General features: G+C 35.9%; 1 protein-coding gene and 1 long non-coding RNA gene across 4 annotated transcripts in view; one reads left to right on the forward strand and one right to left on the reverse strand.

The window, feature by feature from the left end:
• The window catches only part of CUL3 (cullin 3), a 52,445-nt gene extending 31,420 nt beyond the window's left edge, over positions 1-21,025 (forward strand). Inside the window, exons 8-17 of one of the 3 annotated variants that reach the window (XM_081329800.1) lie at positions 1,428-1,604; positions 3,184-3,354; positions 4,391-4,498; positions 9,900-10,024; positions 10,516-10,612; positions 11,744-11,878; positions 13,245-13,431; positions 14,170-14,315; positions 15,190-18,738; positions 20,118-21,025. In XM_081329800.1, the coding sequence (XP_081185926.1) occupies positions 1,428-1,604; positions 3,184-3,354; positions 4,391-4,498; positions 9,900-10,024; positions 10,516-10,612; positions 11,744-11,878; positions 13,245-13,431; positions 14,170-14,315; positions 15,190-15,321 (1,278 nt within the window). In that variant the 3' untranslated portion in view covers positions 15,322-18,738; positions 20,118-21,025. Of the gene's footprint in view, positions 1-1,427; positions 1,605-3,183; positions 3,355-4,390; positions 4,499-9,899; positions 10,025-10,515; positions 10,613-11,743; positions 11,879-12,649; positions 12,751-13,244; positions 13,432-14,169; positions 14,316-15,189; positions 18,739-20,117 lie in introns of those variants that run through there. The other 2 variants (XM_081329801.1, XM_081329802.1) reach the window with 2 other exon arrangements.
• On the reverse strand, positions 10,497-22,954 carry LOC308669209. The gene is made up of 3 exons (XR_014026723.1): positions 22,825-22,954; positions 11,273-11,381; positions 10,497-10,601 (listed from the first exon to the last, which is right to left on the reverse strand). It is a non-coding gene; the product is annotated as an uncharacterized lncRNA (long non-coding RNA).
• Between the last annotated feature and the right edge of the window lie 62 nt (positions 22,955-23,016).

Here is a 23,016-nt window from a genome sequence, read left to right on the forward strand (position 1 = left end):
TGTTTCTCCAGGGGTAGCTAGAAGTATGTGGGATGTAACTGCTTTCCTAGCCTGAATTTCTGTCAAATTTGTCAAGTGGATTAAGGCACCTTTTGACAACTGTCTGATTCAGTGAAATGCTTTTTTATTAGGGAAACAAACAAAGCTTTTCAAGAGACCTCTTTTCACAGGAAGAGAGGCAGGTTACTGCACCTTCCAGTATTGTAGGCATCATGATGGCTACTTTTTGGGTGAATTCTAAATCAAAAGTAAATATAATTCACCTTATCTTCTCCAGAAGGTATAATTTTGGGGATATTTTAAGTATAATATTAGGGAATGAAGAACAAGAAAAGGGCCAAAACAAAAAGCAACCTTAATCAATAACCAAAGCTTAATATTTAGATATTAATAGGAGCCCAGCAAGAGAGATGCGGTGGCTCAATGGGTTAGGACGCTGAGCTTGTCGATCAGAATGTCGGCAGTTTGGTGGGTCGAATCCTGAGTGCCGCGTAATAGAGTGAGCGCCTGTTACTCGTCCCAGCTTCTGCCAACCTAGCAGTTCGAAAGCATGTAAAAAATGCAAGTAGAAAAATAGGGACCACTACAATGGGAAGGTAACAGCGTTCCATGCGCCTTTGGCGTCTAGTCATGCCAGCCACATGACCACGGAGACGTCCTCGGACAAGCGCTGGCTCTTCGGCTTTGAAACGGAGATGAGCATTGGCCCCTAGAGTCGGAAACGACTAGCACACATGTGCAGGGGAACCTTTACCTTTAGGAGCCCAGCAATACAGCATATATCATTCAGAAGTATAGCATAACATCAGAATCTCCTGATACTCAGTTTCGGGTGGCTTTCATGATTTCCAGAGTTTGAATCATTAGGGAATTTTTTTCTTCCTAAGAAGGCATTCCTTGAAAGTTTTTTAGATTTTTAGAGACAGTTGTTTCTTCTTCAGAAACATGCCAAACAATACAGCATCTTCTAATCAAGATTTTGCATTATTTTCTGCAAACATCAGTCACATAGTTTACCTCTACATAATAAATTAATAATGGTTTAATTGGAGTGAAGGATTCCGATTCCCAAGAACTCAGCTTGAATATTTGCAATTGTAAAAATGGTGTGGGTTGGAGTGCAGTGGAGACTCAATCATGAGAATGAACCCCAAGTCATTATCCCCAGAAGAGTCTGAGAAGAACATAAATTATCTTAAAGATACTCATCTAGCCTTAATTTGTTTTATTATAGGACTGCAAGGGCAATATAGCTGAGAATATAAATGTGACAGGATAACAGGCAAGGAAACGTCAACATCCAAGTTAAAGGATTTTTGGCAACAATAAAAGTTACCAGTCCTATAAGTTCCAAAATAATAGTGACTATGATTTTCATATAGAATATAGTAGAAATCTAAAAAAATAATATGCTTTGTTGTTCTAAGGGCTTACTGGATTTGAAGAGTAGGTTTGACCGCTTCCTTCAAGAATCTTTTAATAATGACAGGCTCTTCAAACAAACAATTGCGGGTGATTTTGAATATTTCCTTAACCTCAACTCTAGATCTCCAGAGTATCTCTCATTATTTATTGATGATAAGCTAAAAAAAGGAGTCAAGGGAGTAAGTATCTTTTCTATTACAACTGTTCTGCTTTTGTGACAAAACAGCTACCAAAGCAGTGGCAGCTCATATTTGTGTATTTTTTTTCTAACAAAGAATAAAGGGAGACAGATATGATCATTTCAAACTTATTCTCCTCAGTCAACCATACCCTTCTGAGGAAAAAAAATTACACACATATATATAAAAGTATAGACTGAATAAATTCTTTTTAGGAACGTAAAACTCTGCAAAATACTGTATATATAGTTAAATCGTGTTGAAATAGTGAATGTAAGCCTCCATTCATATATTTCTTTGTTAAAATTAGGTATGTATATAAAAATTACTAATAAGTTATATGCTCATATCAAAATCATACATAGATATTAAACTAGGCCTGGAGAGGTTGGTTATGAGGTCTTAGTTGTGGGGAGAATCAGGATTTGAAGGCAGATGTAACTCACTTGCCTTTCAGTTACTCCATCTGTTATATCTTTGCTGTCACATTTTGAAGGAGTTACATTAGTTGGATCACTTTCAGTTAGTTTTCAGATCTGTAATACTTCAAGAAAGCAGCATTGATCATGCTTTTTCCATGGGTTAGGAATGGGAGGCATGGTGATTCTCCGCCTTCCTCCTGGGCTGGTTCAGGTCACTATTGATTTGGAAAAAGGGGGAGCAGAGAACTAGCATTGCTTTGCAGAATGCCTCAGGGTTTGGTTCTCTCCCTGCTCCGAGTTAACAATTATGTTCATTGGCACAAAGCTAGATATCATCAGTATGCTGATGATTCTCTGTGGTGCAGCTTAGATCCAGACCCTCCAATGCTGATGAAGTTCTGTAGGGATTTAGATGGAGAAAAGAGGCTCAGATTCACATCTTGTAAGAATGAGTGGTTGTGGATTGTGGAACCCCGAGGATATGGAGATTTTTTTGTCTTTGGTCCTTGGTGGGGTAATACTGCTGCAAACAGATCCAGTGCACAATTTCATGGCTTCTGTTTGAAGAGCAGATGGCATCTGTAACCCTGCAGGCCTTTTCTGCAGCTTTGCCATATGCGCCAGTTATACCCTTCTTGAATTGGGAGGCCCTTCTGCCTTACTTAAATCATGATTGGATGAATACAATGCACTCTACATGAAGCTGCCCTTGGACGCTCCAGCTGGTCTAGAATGCAGTAACATGAATACTTATTGGCATACCTCACTTACATGCACTTTTAATTGTGAGCAGCACTATAATCAATTTGATTCTAGGTAAAACTCAAGGTGCTGGTTCTTACCTATAAAACCTTTCATGGAAACAAAACTAGACTACTTATGGCAACATAGTTGTTTAAGCTGTCATATTTAAAGATTCAAAACTAAAACATTACTTTATTTCATTAAAATGAATGTTATGTAAATGTTGCACTCATATTTATAGAGTTTTGATTTTTGTTTTGTTCATAAATAGAATGGATCAGATAATCTGTTACTAGTTTTTTAATCCCTGCCTAAATTAACAACAAGATAATTTAGTTTTGAGAAATATTTTCTATAACAGTCATAGTTTGACTCTTCTAATAGTATATTGCCTATTATTTATATCTTTATAGCTAACTGAGCAAGAGGTGGAGACTATATTGGACAAGGCAATGGTTTTGTTTAGATTTATGCAAGAAAAAGATGTATTTGAACGATATTATAAACAGCACTTAGCAAGGAGGCTTCTGACAAACAAGAGTGTTTCAGATGACTCAGAGAAAAATATGATATCTAAGCTAAAGGTAAGCAGTATAACGATTTCTCGGTGACTTTTCCACTTAGCTTTAATTTTATGACAACATTTATTCAGTGGGATAAATCGCAGTGTAATTGGTTGTTTCAGCTAATTGTAAAAAAAATTTTTAATTCCATTTATATCCCGCCCTTCTCCGAAGACTCAGGGCGGCTTACAAACTTAGCAGTAAATGTTATATGATGTTAAGAAAGCTACAGTATATTTGGTTCAAATATTTTGTTTTTGTCAGTAAAGAATTATTAAGCCATTCTGGTGGAGTGACTAAGAAGTTAAACTAAGACTGAGGATCCAAGTTCAAATCATTTTCAGCCATGGAATCTCAACTTGTTGTACTAGTCACACTCTGTCAGCTCAGCTTGTCTCATAAGGCTTTTGTTGTGGGTTCCTTTACATAAGCCAATGTGCGCTCTAGTAAAAATTCAGAATATAAATCAAATATCAATACTATAGGGAAGTATTTTTCTTCAAGTTGCAAGTAACCTCCATATCCACAGAACATGCTTTTCCCTCTGCTTGGAAGAAGCAGTTGGATTCTTTGGGCTAATGGTTCCTAAAAATAATCCTCTTAAAAAGCAAAATTCCCACCCCATCACCCAACCATAAAATTTTACATTCCTGCTTTTAGCATGTGCTTGAATTAATATGCACCTGCAATGATATTTTAAGAATTATTTATGCTTCGAAAGGCCTAAGGAAATATTTACTGCATTCATTTATAGATATTTAATGGGAATATTGCCAATCTCTATTCCATGTTGAATTTTAAAAGATTGAAATAGTAAATTCTTATTTTCAGTAAAATTTACTAGAATAAATAGTTGTCTGATAATCCAGATATAAATTAGCATAATTGCCTGTTGATATTTACTGCTGATTAATTAGTGCCTGGAACCAAATAGAATGTGTTATTTTTTCATAACTTTCTTACACTTACTTAAATGTTTGTATTAAAATTCTAAATAGCTAGCCTAAGAGGTTTTTCTCTGTTTAAATCATCCTAAAAATAACTTTCTCTTTTGCAGACTGAATGTGGATGTCAGTTCACATCAAAATTGGAAGGAATGTTCAGGGACATGAGCATTTCAAACACAACAATGGATGAATTTAGGCAACATCTACAGGCCACAGGGGTAAGATGCAATTTTTTTATTTAACTTCAAGGATTCACAGACTTTTTGACCTGGTAGACACATTTGGAATTTTGAGAAGAGGGTGTGTGACACTTTGTCAGGTGTCCCCCTACCAAGGCAGACCAAATAATTTATTGGGGGGAAAAACTCTTACAAAGAAATTTCTGCAATCACTAGGTATGAAAAGTGCATCATTTATATAGCAAATCAAAATGTTTATTTCAAAAGAAATAAGACAAAAGGAAAGTATGTAAATTAAAAACTGCGTAAAACTAAATAAAAATGTCAGAGTAACATTAGGCTAGTATTGCAAATAAAAGAATGAAACAATTTTAAAATAATATTCAATAATTAATAAAAGTGAGTAGTAAACCTATGTCAGATTTAAGCATTATCCAAAATTTCTTTTTTTTATTTAAAAAGTTTTACAGTACATTTTAACTTTAACAATCCCCCCCTCCCCCACCCCTATCTAACCCTCCCTATCCCTCTCCCCCATTCCCCCCTCCCCCCCCGACTTCCCAGAGCTAAATACAGGGTATAAAGAGCCTTGGTGGAGCAGTGGGCTAATGCCTCCTTAAGTAACACCAGCTGCCTGCAATTAGTGCAGGTTCGCATCCCACCAGGCTCAAGGTTGACTCAGCCTTCCATCCTTCCGAGGTAGGTAAAATGAGGACCCAGATTGTTGGGGGCAATTAAGCTGACTTTGTAATAATGCCGCTTGGGGGTGTGTGAAAGCCCTAATAAGCAGGCATATACATAGAATGAAGGCTACTGCTAAGTTTGTAAGCTGCCCTGAGTCTTCGGAGAAGGGCGGGATATAAATGGAATTTAAAAAAAAATAAAAAATAAAAACGAAGAAAAAACATAAGCATCCATATGCTATCAACAATAAACTATTAATTCTATCACCCTCTAGCTCATGTAAAATGAATACAAACAATATTAATATTACAGATAAAAAAAAGGAAGAAAACAGAAAAGGAGCTTTACTCAAGTGCTAAATGAAATTTCTTAGTCCCAATCCTTATTCATATTAATTTCAAAAAAGAAAAAAAACTTTCATCAACTATTTACATTCTCCCACATTTCTCTAATTTCTAAACAAATTCTCAATTACGCGCCAAGAGCGCCTATCTCTATTAACCTTATTAATCTCCAACCAAACTGAACTATAATCAAAAATAGTTCTTGCATATGTCACGCCAAATGTCTCGCATTATCCAAAATTTCTATCTCATCTAGAAAGTTATATCCTCATATACTAAAACATTTAGAGAAGCCCAGATTTCATATGTTTCAGGTGTGGTAAAAGTCCATATATAATCTTAACAGTTCATGAATGATTTTCAGATTGAATTAAATTTGATATCAGACCTATTTTTCAAGTACAGATATATTGTTTGCATTGATGCATACCCCACAGCTGACAGAAAAAACAATTATTTCTATATTTATTCTATTGTTCAATAATCATATTCCAGGATTCTTGAACTTAATGCTGTCAATATAAAAAAGAATCTGATCTAATTATTACTTTCCAACAGTTTTTAAAAAATGAAGTAAACTAATTTGGCAATTAGCATTGAAATAGTTTCCAAAGGTAAAACATTTTGTACTCTCTGATATTCATGATAAAATTTATATTAGTCTTCCACAGATACTCCTCTTGTTGCATATCGATTTTTTTGTTTAGATTCTGCCCTTTATCATATAATCTTTTGTTAAATTGCTGAATCTTATTTTAATAACAACCTGTATGTAATTATATAATTGGTCATTCCTTCCTTACATGTTAAAATTATAAATATAAACTTAGATATATTTCAAAAATCTAACTGAGTTGCTTCACCAGCAGATGGCAGATTTTGATTTTTGTAATGAAAACTAATTGAATAATTTGAGGTCTGCTGCATTGAAAGCTTTTTGTAATTCATATATTTTAAAAAATATAATAAAATCTCTTGTAGATTATAATAACCTGAAAGCTACCTAGCTGAGATATAAGGACCTTCTCATCTTGTTCTGAGTTTGGGATGAAACAGAATCTAGTCAACATGAAGAGGGCAAGGTTAATGTACAGGTAGTCCTCAACTTACAACAGTTCATTTAGTGATCGTTAAAAGTTACAATGGCACTGAAAAAAGGGATTTATGGTCATTTTTCACACTAACGACCACTGTAGTATCTCCATGATCATGTGGTCAAAATTCAGATATTTGGCAAATGACTCGTCTGTGACGATTACAGTGTCCTGGAGTCATGTGATCATCCATTTGCGACCTTCTGACCAGCAAAGCTATTGGGGATTCATGTAACAACTGTGTTAGTAACTTAACAATTGCAGTGATTCACTTAACAATTGTACCAAAAAAGGTCATAAATGTTGCAAAACTCACTTAACAAATATCTCACTTAGCAACATAAATTTTGGTCTTGATTGTGGTTGTAAGTTGAGGACTATTTGTATATTGCTCCCTTTCTCTTTTTAGCAATTACCGTATTTTTCGGACCATAAGACGCACTTTTTTTTCCCAAAGTGGGGGGAAAACAAGGGTGCGTCTTATGGTCCGAAGGTGATCCGTATGGCCAGCCCCAACCTCCGCAAGTGAAAGCAAGGGAGATTGCAATTGGCTCCTGCAATCTCCCTGCGGCTCGGCTTTCTCTTGCAGAAGGCAGGCTGAAACAGAGCAAGGAATACGAATCGGCCGATCTCGCGCTCCTACGAACTCCTTCGCTCGGTTTCAGCTTCTCTTGCTACAAGAGAAAGCAGGCTGAAACAAAGCTCGTTTCAGCCTGCTTTCTCTTGTAGCAAGAGAAACTGAAACCGAGCGGAGGAGAATGCAGGAGCGCGAGATCGGCCGATTCGCATTCCTTGCTCCGTTTCAGCCTGCCTTCTGCAAGAGAAAGCCGGGCCGCAGGGCTGCCTCCGTAGGTACTGCTCTAACGCAGAGAGGGAAGGACAAAGAGGGAGGGAAGGAAGAAGGAAGGAAGGAAAGAAGGAAGGGACAATGGGAGAGGGAGAAAGAGGGAGAAAGAGAAAGAGAAAAATAGAGAGAGAGAAAGAGGGAGAGAGAGAAGGAGAAAGAAAGAGGAAGGGAAACAGGAAGAGGGAGAAATAGAGGGAAAGAGAAAAATAGAGAGGGAGAGAGAGAGGGAGAGAGAGAAGCAGAAAGAAAGGGAGGGAAATAGAGGGAGAGAGAGAAAGAGGGAGAGAAAGAAAGGGAGAGAGAGACAAGGAGAAAGAAAGAGGGAGGGAAATAGAGGAAGAGGGAGAAATAGAGGGAAAGGGAGAGAAAGGGAGAGAGAGAAGGAGAAAGGGAGGGAAATAGAGGGAGAGAGAGAAAGAGGGAGAGAAAGAGGGAGAGAGAGACAAGGAGAAAGAGAGGGAGGGAAATAGAGGAAGAGGGAGAAATAGAGGGAAAGAGAGAGGGAGAAGGAGAAAGAAAGGGAGGGAAAGGGAGAGAGAGAAAGAGGGAGAAATAGAGGAAAAGAGAAAAATAGGGAAAGAAGGAAAGGGAGAGAGAGAAAGAAGGAGAGGAGAAAGAAAGAGGGAGGGGGAGAGAGGGAAAGAGAAGGAGAGAGAGAAATTAAATTAGTAACATGATTGTTAAGTGAATCTGGTTTCCCCACTAACTTTGCTTGTCAGAAGGTTGCAAAAGGCAATCACATGACCCTGGGGATGCTGCAACGGTCATAAGTGTGAAAAATGGTCATAAGTCACTTTTTTCAGTGTCGTAACTTTGAACGGTCACTAAGTGAATCATTGTAAGTCGAGGACTACCTGTACTTTATCATTTTTTTAAGGGGGGGTCAAGTTTTTGACACGTTGCTGGGTGACATTGCCTTGTCCTAAAAGTGGTACAATGGATGAAAAGGTTGAAAAGCCCTGTTTTAGTATACTGGTACTATTTGGTTCAGAATATTTTTTTTCTTGTTTTCCTGCTCTAAAAACTGGGTGCGTCTTATGGTCAGGTGCGTCTTATGGTCCGAAAAATACGGTATTTATGTGTGTCATTTCCCACTGGCCAAGTTATCCTGAACTTTCCCTCCTTCCCATCAGCTACTTGCATTTCTCCCTATTCCTTCAGCTCCAAACTACTTCTGGGACAAAACAACTCTGTTTTGTTTCACATGACAAGATACCCAATATGTACATGTTTCACTTTGAAGATGGACCACTCAAAACCGGTTGATCCTTTCACAAAATAGATCATATGCATAATGTTTCCTTATATTCAATTTCTTCTGTTGTTTCTATCAGCTTTTAAAGTATGCTATTTGTGAACTTGGAAAGTAATTTTTCATAGATAATAGCTATTCTCAGCATTATAAACAGATGGAATTTAGCTAATGGTCAGTGGTTGTTACTGGTGGTAAACTCTGGACAAAATTGCATGGAAAGTTAAGAAAATATACAGGTAGACCTCAGTTTATGACTAGACACTTAATGACCATTTCAAGTTATGATGAAAAAGTTAAAAAAAAAAGTTACTTAACAACCTGTCCTCAAAATCATGACAAATGCACTCAACCTGATCACATTTCAGACAGTGGCAACTGGCTCATATTTACAATTGGTTGCAGCATCATGTGATCATGGATTGCAACTTTTTTTGTGGTTTTCCAGCAAAAAAACCTGCTGTGTTTAACTGAACAACTATGATAAAATCAAATCCAGTCACATAGTGACTCAACCTCATTGACTCAACTAAAATTTCGGGCTTAATTGTGATTATAAATCAAGGATTATCTGTATGGGAAACTCTTTTAAGAATGTCTATTAGTTCTGAAAGCTTCAATGGGATCTTAGATTTAATTTTTTACAGTTACAGTCCCAATGTTTGGGGTATATTATGCTGAGCTTGTTGATCAGATGGTCGGCAGTTTGGCGGGTCGAATCCCGAGTAACGCGTAACAGAGTGAACGCCTGTTACTTGTCCCAGCTTCTGCCAACCTAGCAGTTCGAAAGCATGTGAAAATGCAAGTAGAAAAATAGGGACCACTACGGTGGGAAGGTAACAGCGTTTCGTGCACCTTTGGCGTCTAGTCATGCCGGCCACATGACCACGGAAACGTCCTCGGACAAACACTGGCTCTTTGGCTTTGAAACGGAGATGAGTACCAGCCCCTAGAGTTGGAAACAACTAGCACACATGTGCGGGGGTACCTTTACCTTATCTTTAATAGAATGTTTCTTTCAGCATCATTCATATTTTAAATTATGATGTAAAATACAGTTATTTCTGATCAGATGGGTAGCTGTATAAATTTGATAACTAATGGGCCAGTATAATGAAAAGTAGGAATATAAATTCTTAAAGATATATAAAATAAATTGAATATTGAAAGGGTGGAATTATAAGAGAATACAATACATTGTTTGCCTTTATTTTTATAGGTCTCACTAGGCGGTGTTGATCTGACAGTGCGGGTTCTCACAACGGGTTACTGGCCCACTCAGTCGGCCACACCAAAGTGCAACATTCCCCCAGCCCCCAGGCATGCTTTTGAAATATTTAGGAGGTAAGAAATTTATTTACTTGTTTTAAAACGTAGTTAGTGCCCAAATTTTTGTGAGCATTTATGTGTGAAATTATTCTGCATCCACACTAGGTATTCCAAAAGTTACTGTTCCAACAATATTCGATTATTGCAAGATTTTTTTTTGGGGGGGGGAACATTTAGGCATTTAAGACTTAAAAACATTATTTGGATTACATGCAGTTGTTTTAATAGGTTCTTCTTTATTACATTTGTGTGTCTTCCTATTTTATGTGTGTGGACACTGATTGGTTCACAGTTATAAGATTATAATTAGTATGAAACATTTAAGATAACTTTTGAACTATGTTTTTGAAGGAATTTTGCTTATATCTGTTTTTTGAAATCATTGATTTTTGTAATAAATAATAAATATTGTTTAATACAATTTTTATATGGACATCAAAAATCTTTTTGTTGGAAATTCACAATACAATTAGGCAACTGTTGGTTGATTTTCTTGAATTTTGTAGATTTTATTTAGCCAAACATAGTGGACGGCAGCTAACACTCCAACATCACATGGGTTCTGCAGATCTTAATGCCACCTTCTATGGTCCTGTAAAAAAAGTAAGTGCCCTTGCTTATAAATAGTGTGGTCTAAGTCATATTTTAACAACAGTTTGCTGTATTTGTACTTTTCAAAAAATATTTATTTTGGCATTCAGTTATCTTTCAGAATAGCCACTGTACAAATTTTATATGTGCTTTAAGCAAAAAAATGGATACAAAAGTGCATCATTAAGAAATAATTGACATAAACATGAATATACTCATTAAAATGACAAAAATGCATATATAAAATATATTTTTAAATGTATATTAGGTAAACTTGCATATACCATATGCCATATGGTGGTTTCATAGTCTCAGATACGTTATTTTTTCTAGGCTTAACCTGCCCATCTTGTTTGACTTTATTTTAAAATAATTTTTATCATTGGCCACAGAACAACGGAGTTGGAAGGGACGTTGAAGGTCTTCCAATTCAATCCCCTGCTCAAGCAGGAAACCCTATACCATTTCAGACAAATGGTTGTCCAGTCTCTTCTTAAAGAGTACCTACAACTTCATAATTTTCAGAGTGTGATTTTACAGTATTCCAGGATTTTACAGCATTCCAGGATCCACAAATAGCATTTTAATGGTCACAGCTGTAAATTGTATATTTCTAGTTTGATTCAGAGTAACAAGGCACAGCCTGACAGTACAAATCTGTTGGAAACTTACTGATAGCAGCACTGTGATGACATATGGTTTATTTATGACTCTCTGGCTCATTTGTGCTTTGTTTCTGCTCTTTTCTCAAATCATCCAAAGACATGCAAGACATCATTAGCTAAAACAAAAAAGAAATAAAAGTGTTTTTTGCTATGCTCGTTCCACAGATTACATTCTTTGTCAATGAACTGTGATTTGGCTTAATAGATGTTTTTGCATTTCATGCTTTCAGTTACAGTTTGAAAGGCTTTTGAAAAGATACACTGGTAACTTCGATCTTCCAATAACTTATTAAAAAAATAAGCAAATCATGAAATGCACAAAATAATTTAAGTCCTGTGACAAGAAAACAAAGATAAATACCTTTAAATGAAAAGCATCTAACAACTTAAATTTTTTTAGTGAGTACACTAAATACTTAATCACTAAGTAAATGAAAATGTTCCTAGAATGACTTTAGATTATTATTTTTTTAAACAGGAAGATGGTTCAGAGGTTGGTGTAGGAGGTGCTCAAGTAACTGGCTCTAATACACGGAAGCATATATTGCAAGTCTCTACTTTCCAGATGACAATACTCATGCTTTTTAACAACAGAGAAAAATACACTTTTGAGGTATGAGCTAAGTCTTTGTTAGCTGTACACTTTCAGCTGTCTTTTGAAAATGCTTTTATTTTTATATATCATGGGAAAATAGGATGAATCATATATTTGAGCAATTGCATAGGAAATTCCCACATGTAATACCTAGAATACTGATTAATCTTACTGAACATCTTCGCTTGTTAATTAAATCTGAGTATGCTATATTTGTTGTGCTTTACATTTTTTGTTAATGTAATCTTGAAATTATATTACACCATTGTAAATGAAATTGATATGCTGCAATTCTTCCCACCCATTATTTTTATTTAAAGTATTTAGTGATAATATTACCATATTCATACTCTAAGTTCACTTTTTTGCCATGTAATAAGGTATGAAATGCAAGTGACATGGGAGTAAAGTTAGATTATTGCATTTAAATGTCACCATATATGGTCTTCGAAATTCAGTGTACAATTAAAGAACAAAGCTATCTTAAAAGTGAATACTTAGTGGATTGGTAATGTAGTTAAAACTTTCTTTAAAAGATATTTTACATCAAAATTGACTTTGTTTTATAAATGTTTAATAATGTTCTAGTTTGGTATTTAAATTATTTTGTGAAAAATCTTGCTAAGAATATTGCCAATCATTAGGCAAGTAAAAATAACTTTTTCTGGACTTAGAAATTTGGAACTTGAAATTCACAATTGTCTTTTTGAATGCACTTTCATATTTTTGTTTAAAAGATCTTTATTTTGAGAAGCAATGGATATTGTGGGTTATTTCTATTTTTTGAAGTGGTAAAGGGCAAATCAATGAGGAAGAATTGATATTACTCTCTGTGTTAGAGAATATACCCTGCCCTTGTATGGAATGGACAACCTACAGACTGCATACAGGTAGTCCTCTACCTATGACCACAATTGTGCCCAGAATTTATGTTGCTAATTGAAAAATTTGTTAAGTGGGTTTTGCCCCGTTTTATAACTTTTTAAACTGTTGTAAGTTGAGGACTGCCTGTACAACTCCCCAATACCTTAATTGGTCACCCCATATCTTAAGTTCACACCCCATAAATTCAACCACTAAGTGCCCAATTTTGAGTGGGTATTAGTTTTTTTAATAACAGTGGGAATGGGAATCTTAAACTTCTAAAGAGATTTTTTTTCCAATTTTCACTCTTCACCTTCAGCTTCTCTCTCCTTCCCAGTATTAAGTCCCTTAAAAATGCCAAACACAGGCTGATGTTTCCATAATGCTCTGTTGGTGACATCATAACACAGATTCTCTTTTGTGACCTCAGTTTGGTCAGGAGATTGAACTATAGTCCCCCAACGTCTCTTTTTTAAAATTTGCCTTGCTGTGTACAAAATCTTTATTCAATTTGATGTAGGAGATACAACAAGAGACAGATATTCCTGAAAGAGAACTTGTACGAGCGCTGCAGTCCCTCGCATGTGGAAAACCAACACAACGGGTTCTTACAAAGGAGCCAAAATCAAAAGAAATAGAAAATGGACATATATTTACAGTGAATGATCAATTCACATCCAAACTGCACAGAGTCAAGATTCAAACAGGTATGTTCACTTTCACTTAGCTGTCAATTTCACTATTTATTGATTCCTGGTTGCTCTTTCTCTCACACTCCCTTCATCACAGCTCCTCTGGCTTCTCCATTGATTTCAAATATTTTACTGTCTTGTCCCCAAAAAAAGCAGGGGTGGTATTCTTAGGGGAACATCATTCTCCTTTTTAGAATTGATAGTCTCTCTTAGACATTCTACTGAAATCGCCAAATCTAAAGGTTTTCATTCTCATATTGCTGGATCCAGTCACATTTGATTCACTTTGTTATTTATCAGTTAGATCTCTGTGATTTTATACTCAGATAATTCTCTGTCCAGTCGTTCTTTCAAATTCCTCTTTTTCTGGGTGAGGATATCTCCTAAGGCTTAGACTTTTGTCTATTTTTGTCTGTTAATATATTGAGTCGGGAGTCTTAAAACAAAATGTCTCTCATGAAAGTATATTGAAACTTCATGACAAGCATCAGTCTTCTTTTAAAGGTATTCTCATGCCTTCCAGATATTGCTAAAAGACAATACATAATCAATTAAAGGTTACATAAACAATTAAAGATGCTGGGAATTTTATCTGGGAAGAACATGAGAACCTCACCTTGTTTAAGGAATGAAAAGCAAGTTTCATTATTACACTACTGGATCACTTTGACTTGGCTTATTTTCAAGGACTGATTACTATTTTTAAAAATGCTACTTTTATTTTAATTGTGGGCGTCTATTCTATTCTTTCAGTTGCTGCCAAACAAGGAGAATCAGACCCCGAAAGAAAAGAAACAAGACAGAAAGTAGATGATGACAGAAAGCATGAGATAGAGGCTGCTATAGTGCGGATAATGAAATCTAGAAAGAAGATGCAACATAATGTGCTAGTAGCAGAGGTAATTTAATTAACGAAACATTAAAATTAAAATGTGTTTTAAGTTTCTAATTAATTTGAAATTAAAATTTCACAGTTGCAAGAATCATGAAAATTCCAATTAAGAGAGAGTTTTGTTTTCACAAATGGAGTTAGGCACATATCCCTGAGGAAGGACTTCTGTCAGATTGGATGATGCTCTAGTTCTAGCCCCAGCTTATAATCTTAATAATAACCATAAAAGTGGTTCATGCCACCAAAGCTAGCGATCCTTGTTTTAAAAAACTTATATGACACCTTTTTTCTGGAAGGAAATAATCTAGACCCAGGTCATTTCATTCTCAAACCCAGACGCCTGAATTGGCCGTGGAAACACTAGCTTCAATATGGTGTATAGTCAGTCTAATTTTGATGTAACATAGCATGTATACATGAAAGCAGGCTTGCCTTTCCTAGACAGTTACAGCTGACATGGAGAGAGAAAAAAAGTAAATATGTCTCATAAATTTCACTGTGTGGATACTGTCTTGCAATTTTTCAGACAACAGTGGTGAGGTTGTTTACCATTACCAGATTTTTGGATGTTTTTGACTTTAATTTATTGCCCTGTAATCCACATACTAGCATATTCTTCTCTGATTATCTTCCAAACCCAGTGTTTGGTTCCACCTGCTTAGAAATAGTCCTACCTTCAGCCGCCATGTATTTGTTTATATTCAGTGATGTTTACCAAAGGATCCCGAAAATACAGAATTAGTTTTTCAGTTTATGAAATTTGTGAAAGTATCAATAATCGAAAACGCATCCTACATGTCTTGCTTTTCACACAAAATCATATCCGGGTCTGCTTACTTGCTAGTATAAATGATATTAAAATACTTTACCTTTTGTTCCAGGTAACTCAACAACTGAAGGCACGATTCCTCCCAAGTCCAGTTGTTATTAAAAAGCGTATTGAAGGACTTATTGAGCGAGAATATTTGGCACGAACACCTGAGGACCGCAAAGTATACACTTACGTAGCATAAAACGTGTTCCACAACTATGATTTATTCTTGGACTATATTCTTCGCATGAACTGAGAAGTTCTTTTAAAAATCATTAAATATTAAGACGACTATATCTTCTATTAAATTACAATACATGTTCTAGACCAGTCAGATCAAGCCTTTACTTCTTCAGAAAGTTTTTCAACATCAAAATGATTGAGCTTCAAGCTTCTCAGCATTTATCCCTGTAGAGATCATCCTTACAGTTTCCTCGGGAAAATGTGAATGTGCCGCGTTTTTGTTTTCAATAATGTATGAAAACAGGAGAAAAAAATAAAAACAAATTTAGAAAATACAGCTCATTAAAAAAAATAAAATTGTTGGAATTTCATTTCCCTAAATCTTCAGTGTTGATGTAAATGTGTTTTCTATAGTGTTGCTTAGCACTTTGTGCATTGTATACGTTGGGTTACAAGAAAAACACATGATGGTAAGATTGAATTTCCAAAAATTCCAAAAATGTTTTGGACTTTTCTTTAAAGAACCATGTTTAATTTACTGTTTGGTAAATTTATAAAAGCCCAATTTTGGCATGGTTTTCCTTTCCACCTGCACTCATTCATATTCCAGTTAAAATGAGCAAGAACCTTTTTTTCGGCACAATTATGGGCTGTAATATTTGGCCTTCCCTTTTGTCATTTGAGATCTTCCAAATTAAATTGCATATTAATTTGATTTGTTCTGATTTCTTTATAGGAGAAATGGGAAAACATTAGTCTGTATAAACTGTATGATACTTTTTGCTGTTGTATTCACTGCTCATAGTGGATTGTACAGAGCTATGTTTTTATTTCACTCAATGTAGACAAAACAGATTTAAAATAAATGGATTTAGTATACACAGAGCACTAGTTCAAATATATTAGAGCACAGGGATGGCAATTTATTAAACCAAATACTGCCCTTTGGAGAAGCACATTAACCTATGCTCTCATGAAGTAGAAGGAGATTTTACAGCTTTTTAATTTCTCATTTTTCAGGAAGTTCAAGTGAAGCCACTGTGCACTATTTTACTGTTTTAAAATGCAATCTTAAAATGCAATAAATATTGTTACTTTGATCTTATTAAATCTCCAGTTCTTGCAACAAGTACTTTCTCCTCAAAGTGGGTAAGGATGAAGTTTTGACTACTACTAAAGCTTTTAAGATATGATTTTTTAAAAAAATTCAATAGCATTTTACTGTGTAATCTGATACCAAATGAATTTTTATGTAGCTCCTATACTATACAACCTAGTTTTACAGCAAATGAGTTCACAAAGATTCTTTTTGTGCACAAATTGTGAAGTGCTGCTGATCAATTTAATTTTAGCTTAAGTTCATAAATAGTATTCAGATGTAACAGTATAACTTTTTTAAAAAAAATGTATAGCATGTACAGGAAAGGGAACTGGTTGAATTCTGTTTCAACCTGTAAAATTGAAGTTCTCATTGAGCTTTTCATGCGTTACTGCTGTACTTTATTTGTACATTTGTATAAGAGATTTTTTTTCCAGTACTGAATATTTACAGTCTGCTTAAGCAGATAAAAGGTGGTAAGCCTGGTTCTGCATTGTAGGGTTGCTATTAGTAATGAATGTTTTTTTCCTGACTATGTAAAAGATTTGTTTTTCCTTTCTTTTTTTTCCCTTCTATGGGGATCATTTTGAGTCATTGCAATATGAAATACTGTAAAAGAACTATAGGCAATATTCTTGCAGTTGGGGTTGCTAATGTTAAGAACGTTGATTAGACCAGTTAATGTGTACTTAATTTTTTTTTTGACGTGTGATTGTTTTTATTGAGAATATTATTTTTTAAAAAATATATGTGTAGGTAGTTGTTGGTTAATGACCATTCAGTGACCATTTGAAGTTATGATACTGAACAAGGAGACCTCAAAATGGTGGCCAATACTGCATTCTCATCATCACATGAGAAACATCAGAACTTCATATAAAACTATGGAGACTTCCCCCTTTGTCACAGAGTTTGTATACACGTCTCTGAAGACGTGTGGTCTATTATCTACAGTACTGTGCAAAAGTTTTAGGAAGTTGTGCAAAAATGCTGTAAATTAAGAATGCTTTCAGAAATAGAAGTATTAATAGTTTATTTTTATCAATTAAAAGTGGAAAATAAATAAACAAGAAATCCAAATTGAATCAATATTTGGTGTGACAACCCTTTGCCTTCAAAACAGTATCAATTCTTCTAGGTACACTTGCACAGAGTTTTTGAAGGAACTTGGCAACTTTCAGGATTCCAAACATCTTGGAGAACTAACCACAGATCGTCTGTGGGTGTAGGCTGCCTCATATCCTTCAGTCTCTTCATGTAATCGCGATCTCAACGTCAGTGATGTTGAGATCAGCTTTGTGGGGGCCAAACCATTCCAGGACTTCTTGTTCTTTTTACACTGAAGATATTAATGACATTGATTATATGTTTGGGAGTGCTGTCCTGCTGTAGAATAAATTTGAGGCCAATCATATGCCTCCCTGATAGTATGGTATGATGGATAAATATCTGCCTGTATTTCTTAGCATTGAGGACACCATTGATTTTAATTAATCTCCAACTCCATTACACTCCAAAAATGCAGCCCCAAACTTGCAAGGAATTTCCACCATGCATGACTGTTGCCTGCAGACACTCATTGCACTGCTCTCCATCTCCAGTGAACAAACTGCCTCCTGCTACAGCCAATTTTTCCAAATTATGACTCATCAATCCAAAGCACTTGATGCTATTTGTCTGGACCCCAGTTCCTAAGTTTTCATGCATAGTTGAGTTCCTTAGCTTTGTTTCCACATTGGAGGTAGGGCTTTTGGGGCACAGTTATTCCATGAGGACCACTTCTGGCCAGACGTCTCCAGATAGCAGATAAGGGTACCTGGGTCCCACTAGTTTCCACCAGTTCTGTGCTGATGGCACTGCTGGACATATGTCAAAGAAAACCATGATGTGTCTTTCATCTGTTGCATTAGGTTTCCTTGGCCAACCACTGTCTACAGTCTTCAACATTGCTTGTTCCTTTGTGCTTTGAAAGAGCTTGAACAGACACCTTGAAACCGCAGTCTGCTTTGAAATCTTTGCCTGGGAGAGACCATGCTGATGCAGGATATAAACTACCTTTTGTCTTGTTCCTGTGCTCAGTTTTGCCATGCTGTATGACCTGTGACGTGAAACTCTTCCACAATCTCACCTTAGTAGCAAAGGTTGTTCCTCACCCAGTGTTAAGCCTCCTACACATGTCTTTCACTTAATGACTGCGTTGCAACCTATATATGAAACCGATGATCCTTAACATGTGCTTGGTATAATTGGTTAATCATACACCTGACTAATCCTACAAAATCCCTGACTTTGTACTAGTGTGCAAGTGTAAGAATTGATGCTGTTTTGAAGGCAAAGGTTAGTCAAACCAAATATTGATTTTATTTGGATTTCTCTTCTGTTCTCTTTCCATTTTGTTAATTGATAAAAATAAACTATTAACACTTCTATTTCTGAAAGCATTCTTAATTTATAGCATTTTTGCACAACTCCCTAACACTTTTGCACAGTTAGTATTTAGTATTTACTACTAAAACTCCCATCATGATCTTTAACTGGGTGATACAGTGCATCATTCGACAATAATTTTTAAACCAAGGTACCTCAAATAGGCTAACTTACAGAATCTGGGAGCCATGATTCTCTCCTGAATTCCTATACGCTTCCCCGGTTACTTTATGGAAAGCTTGCAGGAGAAATTTAGAGGGAGGTAAGGAAGATATGATTCCTGGCAGATTTCCACAAAGAAATTCAATGGGAAGCCATAGGAACTCCTAGCAAACAATTGTTTACCATCTATTAATAAAACAAATGAGTTTTTTAACTTAACAGGCAGAATTTCTCACTTTCTAACTACTTTTAAGCAACCTTCCCTAACCTTAACTCTTCCAGCAACTTGATTAAATATAAGTGGCCTATTAATACACACACACACCAAATGCATTTATATAAAATTGTTCTGAAAGGGAAAATTAAACGAAGTAATTGATAGACCCTTATGAGTACCTTTTCCAATAAGAGGCAAAATAATAGTTTCTTACAGTCTTTTAAAATATACTGCAATTTTCATATTTTAATTTAATCTGCATTTTAATTATTTAAAGTGCGGCTCTATACAAAGGTAAGTTCTAATGCATTAATATGTTCCAAAAAAGGAAACATTGGATTTGAAGATTTATTCTATAAGGGACTCCATGTTTTAAAAATAATTTGAAAGAAGTGCTTTGGGCCTTATGTCAAAGCAACTATTTTTCTGCTATTCATTAAAAGAGGTGGTACTGGGATTTTTAGTTTATCCCCCAAACTTCTGAATCTGAAAAAGGATTTTTCTACTTTTAATAAGTTGATTCAGCAACTCAACATTCATAAATTTATTCATACACTTGGGGAAAATGTTTTAATAATGTCATGTTTGCACAAAGTCTGTTTTCCCAACCATTTTCAAAATCTTACTCTCAGTTTTGCCAACTGATGCCATTGATACCTGTTGGTACATTAATTCCCAGAATATTACACCACAATGGTCTCTATGAAATTCCAAGAATTTCACCTGGAGAGTACATAAATTAAAATTTTACAGCTGAAAATAAAATATTTTTCCATCGAAGACAGGAAAACAGCCTATGGAACAGTGTTATTTTTAACTTTGCTTTGTAAAGTACTCAACACATGATTATGAATGCAAGAAACAACTATTTGAGAAAGAATTATACAATGTATATATTGTTTCTTAACAGATAACTGAAAATCCTTGCACTGGATCTAGGCATAGTGCTTTGTGAAGACGGCTTCCCTCCATTAATGAAGGGAATCATCACTGACTCCAGAGGAACACTGGAATGAAGGGTTTTATTCTCGTTTTCATTTTCCAGTGTCACATATACATGCCATATTCTAGAGATCCTTAATTTTACCGAATAGCTCATCTGGAGAAGAATGAATCAACCAGGAGGACAAGTTGAACTTTGAAGAAGCAGGATACGAAGAGTATGAATGGTTTGGAACTTTGATATTGAAGAGAATACCTTGGACAGTTAAGAAACCAAACTGAAAATTGATCAAATCAACCCAAAGCTGTCACTGGATGCACTTTTGTTTATTCTACTTATGCAAATACCAAGCTCTCTGGAGAATGCTCCAATGCTATGAAAGGTGGAAAGAGAAGAAGGGGATGCCCAGCAGCAAGGTGTATTGACTCAGTTGCAGTGGCAATAATTGCACCCCTGGAAGACCAGACATGTCAGGGACAGATCATCAGAAAGTCCATCCTTCCATGCAGGAGTTGATTACAACGTGATGATAAAAACTGGCAAAAATGTGCCTTCTCACAATTTCCTCTAGTTTAGTACTTTGCTCATAAAACTATGGAGATTTGTAAAAGACCAAATTGTGTACCAATTGTTTTTAATCAATAGCACAGTATAAAAGGAAACAGTAGTATGTAAACCATTGTTAGTGTGAAAAAGTAATATAGGTGGAATATCTTCCTCCCCCAAGGATCTTATAAGAGGACAAAGCACATCCATTTTAGGATATTTCAAGAGTTATAAACTGAATATTGAGTTTTCTGTAGTCTAAGACAGGACTACACTCTGAAAGTTTTGGATTCAGGAGGCAAAATAAAACACGAACTGCTTAATTTTAATTATTTGTTTTTGCATATTGGTGTTGGTATGTATGAGAAAGATTATTTGGGTTTAAATTAAATTGATCCAATAATAGCAATTAGTATTTCAGTCCTAATTTGCTTTCATTTTAAGTTGTAATAATAAAAACATATTACATTGTTCTTAAAGCTGAATATAACTGATAACAAAAATGCATGCTCAGAAAAAGTTTGCTTTGTTTATTCTGCTTGAATAAAAGTAGGATAAAAATAAGTAATAAATAAATTGGTGTGATTTAGGATATGAAAGATTAAAACCACTAATTTAGTTAACCCAATATCCTGTCTCCCACACCACAGCTAGCCACATTTTAGTCTTGCATGTAATAATGATAATGATAATAAAGTTGAAAGGCACCTTGGAGGTCTTCTAGTCCAACCCCCTGCTCAGGCAGGAAACACTATATCATTCAGACAAATGGTTGTCTGGTCTCTTCTTAAAAACTTCTAGTGTTGGAGGCAAATGTAATATGAATCCAGCCAGTTTGATTAATTTATGGATGATTTGTATGTAGAAAAGTGGGGTACTTCACTAAATCCATTATTAGTTTAATCATAAGAAAGCATATGATGTGGATTTAGCCAGGGCCAGCTAAGTCCAGAAATTCTAGGAACAAGGTATAAAGTTGTTACTTTTCTAATGATGGCACATATCTCTACCATTTCAAATCTTTATGAAACTTTGGCCCTTTAATTTCCACGTAATCCAACATTACGATAAAGTGGATTGTTCTAGGGCAGGTTGCCTAATCTGAGGTAGACGATCATACACAACCCCTGAAAGTTTTGGGCATAGTGTGAAAGACCTCCTAAGTACTTAGACTTAAATGAAATTTGTTGGCCTATCCACTAATGGGACTACTTGCATACCATTCAAAAGCTAAATGCAGTCCTTGGTTTGGAAAGTTTAGACCAGCTGTTCAACTTGTTAAAGGGGAAAGAGCCACGTTGAGAAATTAAAAACCATGGTGGTCTCAAAGGAATATCTTGGTATCAGCTGTTTGATGGGTGACAAGGGGAGGATCAGAAACACAGCAGTGGCAGCAGTGAATTTATTGACTTTACAAAATGAGGAAGGACAGCTCAAGGCTGCAGGTTGTACAGGCCTCACTTGGACTCTACTCGGAGAATGTCCATCTTCCGTTTTGCTATGCTGTGCTGTGCTACTCCCAGTGTTTGCCTCTTGTAGTGAGACAGGCAAAAGAACCTTTTGTCAGAACCTTTCATCATTAAGAGTTCCTCTGATGGCAGGCGTGACTTTACTCACACCATTTTTAGTTTTCATTTTCCCCTCAGCTGAATTACCTTTTAGTGACTGCAGAAATCATTTTATGTAGACATTTTATAACTGAGATGGTCTATTGTTTTATAGCAGGGGTCTTCAAACTTGGCCCTTTTATGACTTGTGGACTTCAACTCCCAGAATTCCTCAGCCAGGCATGCTGGCTGAGGAATTCTGGGAGTTGAAGTCCACAAGTCATAAAAGGGCCAAGTTTGAAGACCCCTGTTTTATAGAGTTCATATGCTTGTTCTGAGAAGAGCTATAAATAAAACCGATTAATTTTCCCAATTAGTATCTCACTTTAAACTGAAAGTCAGACCAGAGAAAAAGCAACAGGAAAAAGCTGTTTATCAAAACCTAGTTTCAGCCTACTGTTTGAGACCGGGCCACCAGAAGTGGTTTCACACCCATAACACGGAAGACTGTGCTCCCAGATCATGCTTAACCGGGGAATAAACCACAATTGGCTGGCTACCTTCAACCTGCTAAAACCCACCAATCGAAACGGCCAGCTTCGCGTAGCAGCCGAAGCAACGCCAAGCGCCGAGCAACTTGCCCTTTCTCAACTTCCCCTCGTGATGCCAAGGTCCCCTGAGTCTGTCCCGGGGCTTTCCGTGCCCAGCCTTCCCTTTGCCCCTCTCGGACGTTACCTTGACAAGCAGCCGCTGACCTCGCGGGAAAAAAAAAG

The sequence above is a fragment of the Vipera berus genome (genome assembly GCF_964194415.1).
Source record: "Vipera berus genome assembly, chromosome: 5".
NCBI lineage: Eukaryota > Metazoa > Chordata > Lepidosauria > Squamata > Viperidae > Vipera > Vipera berus.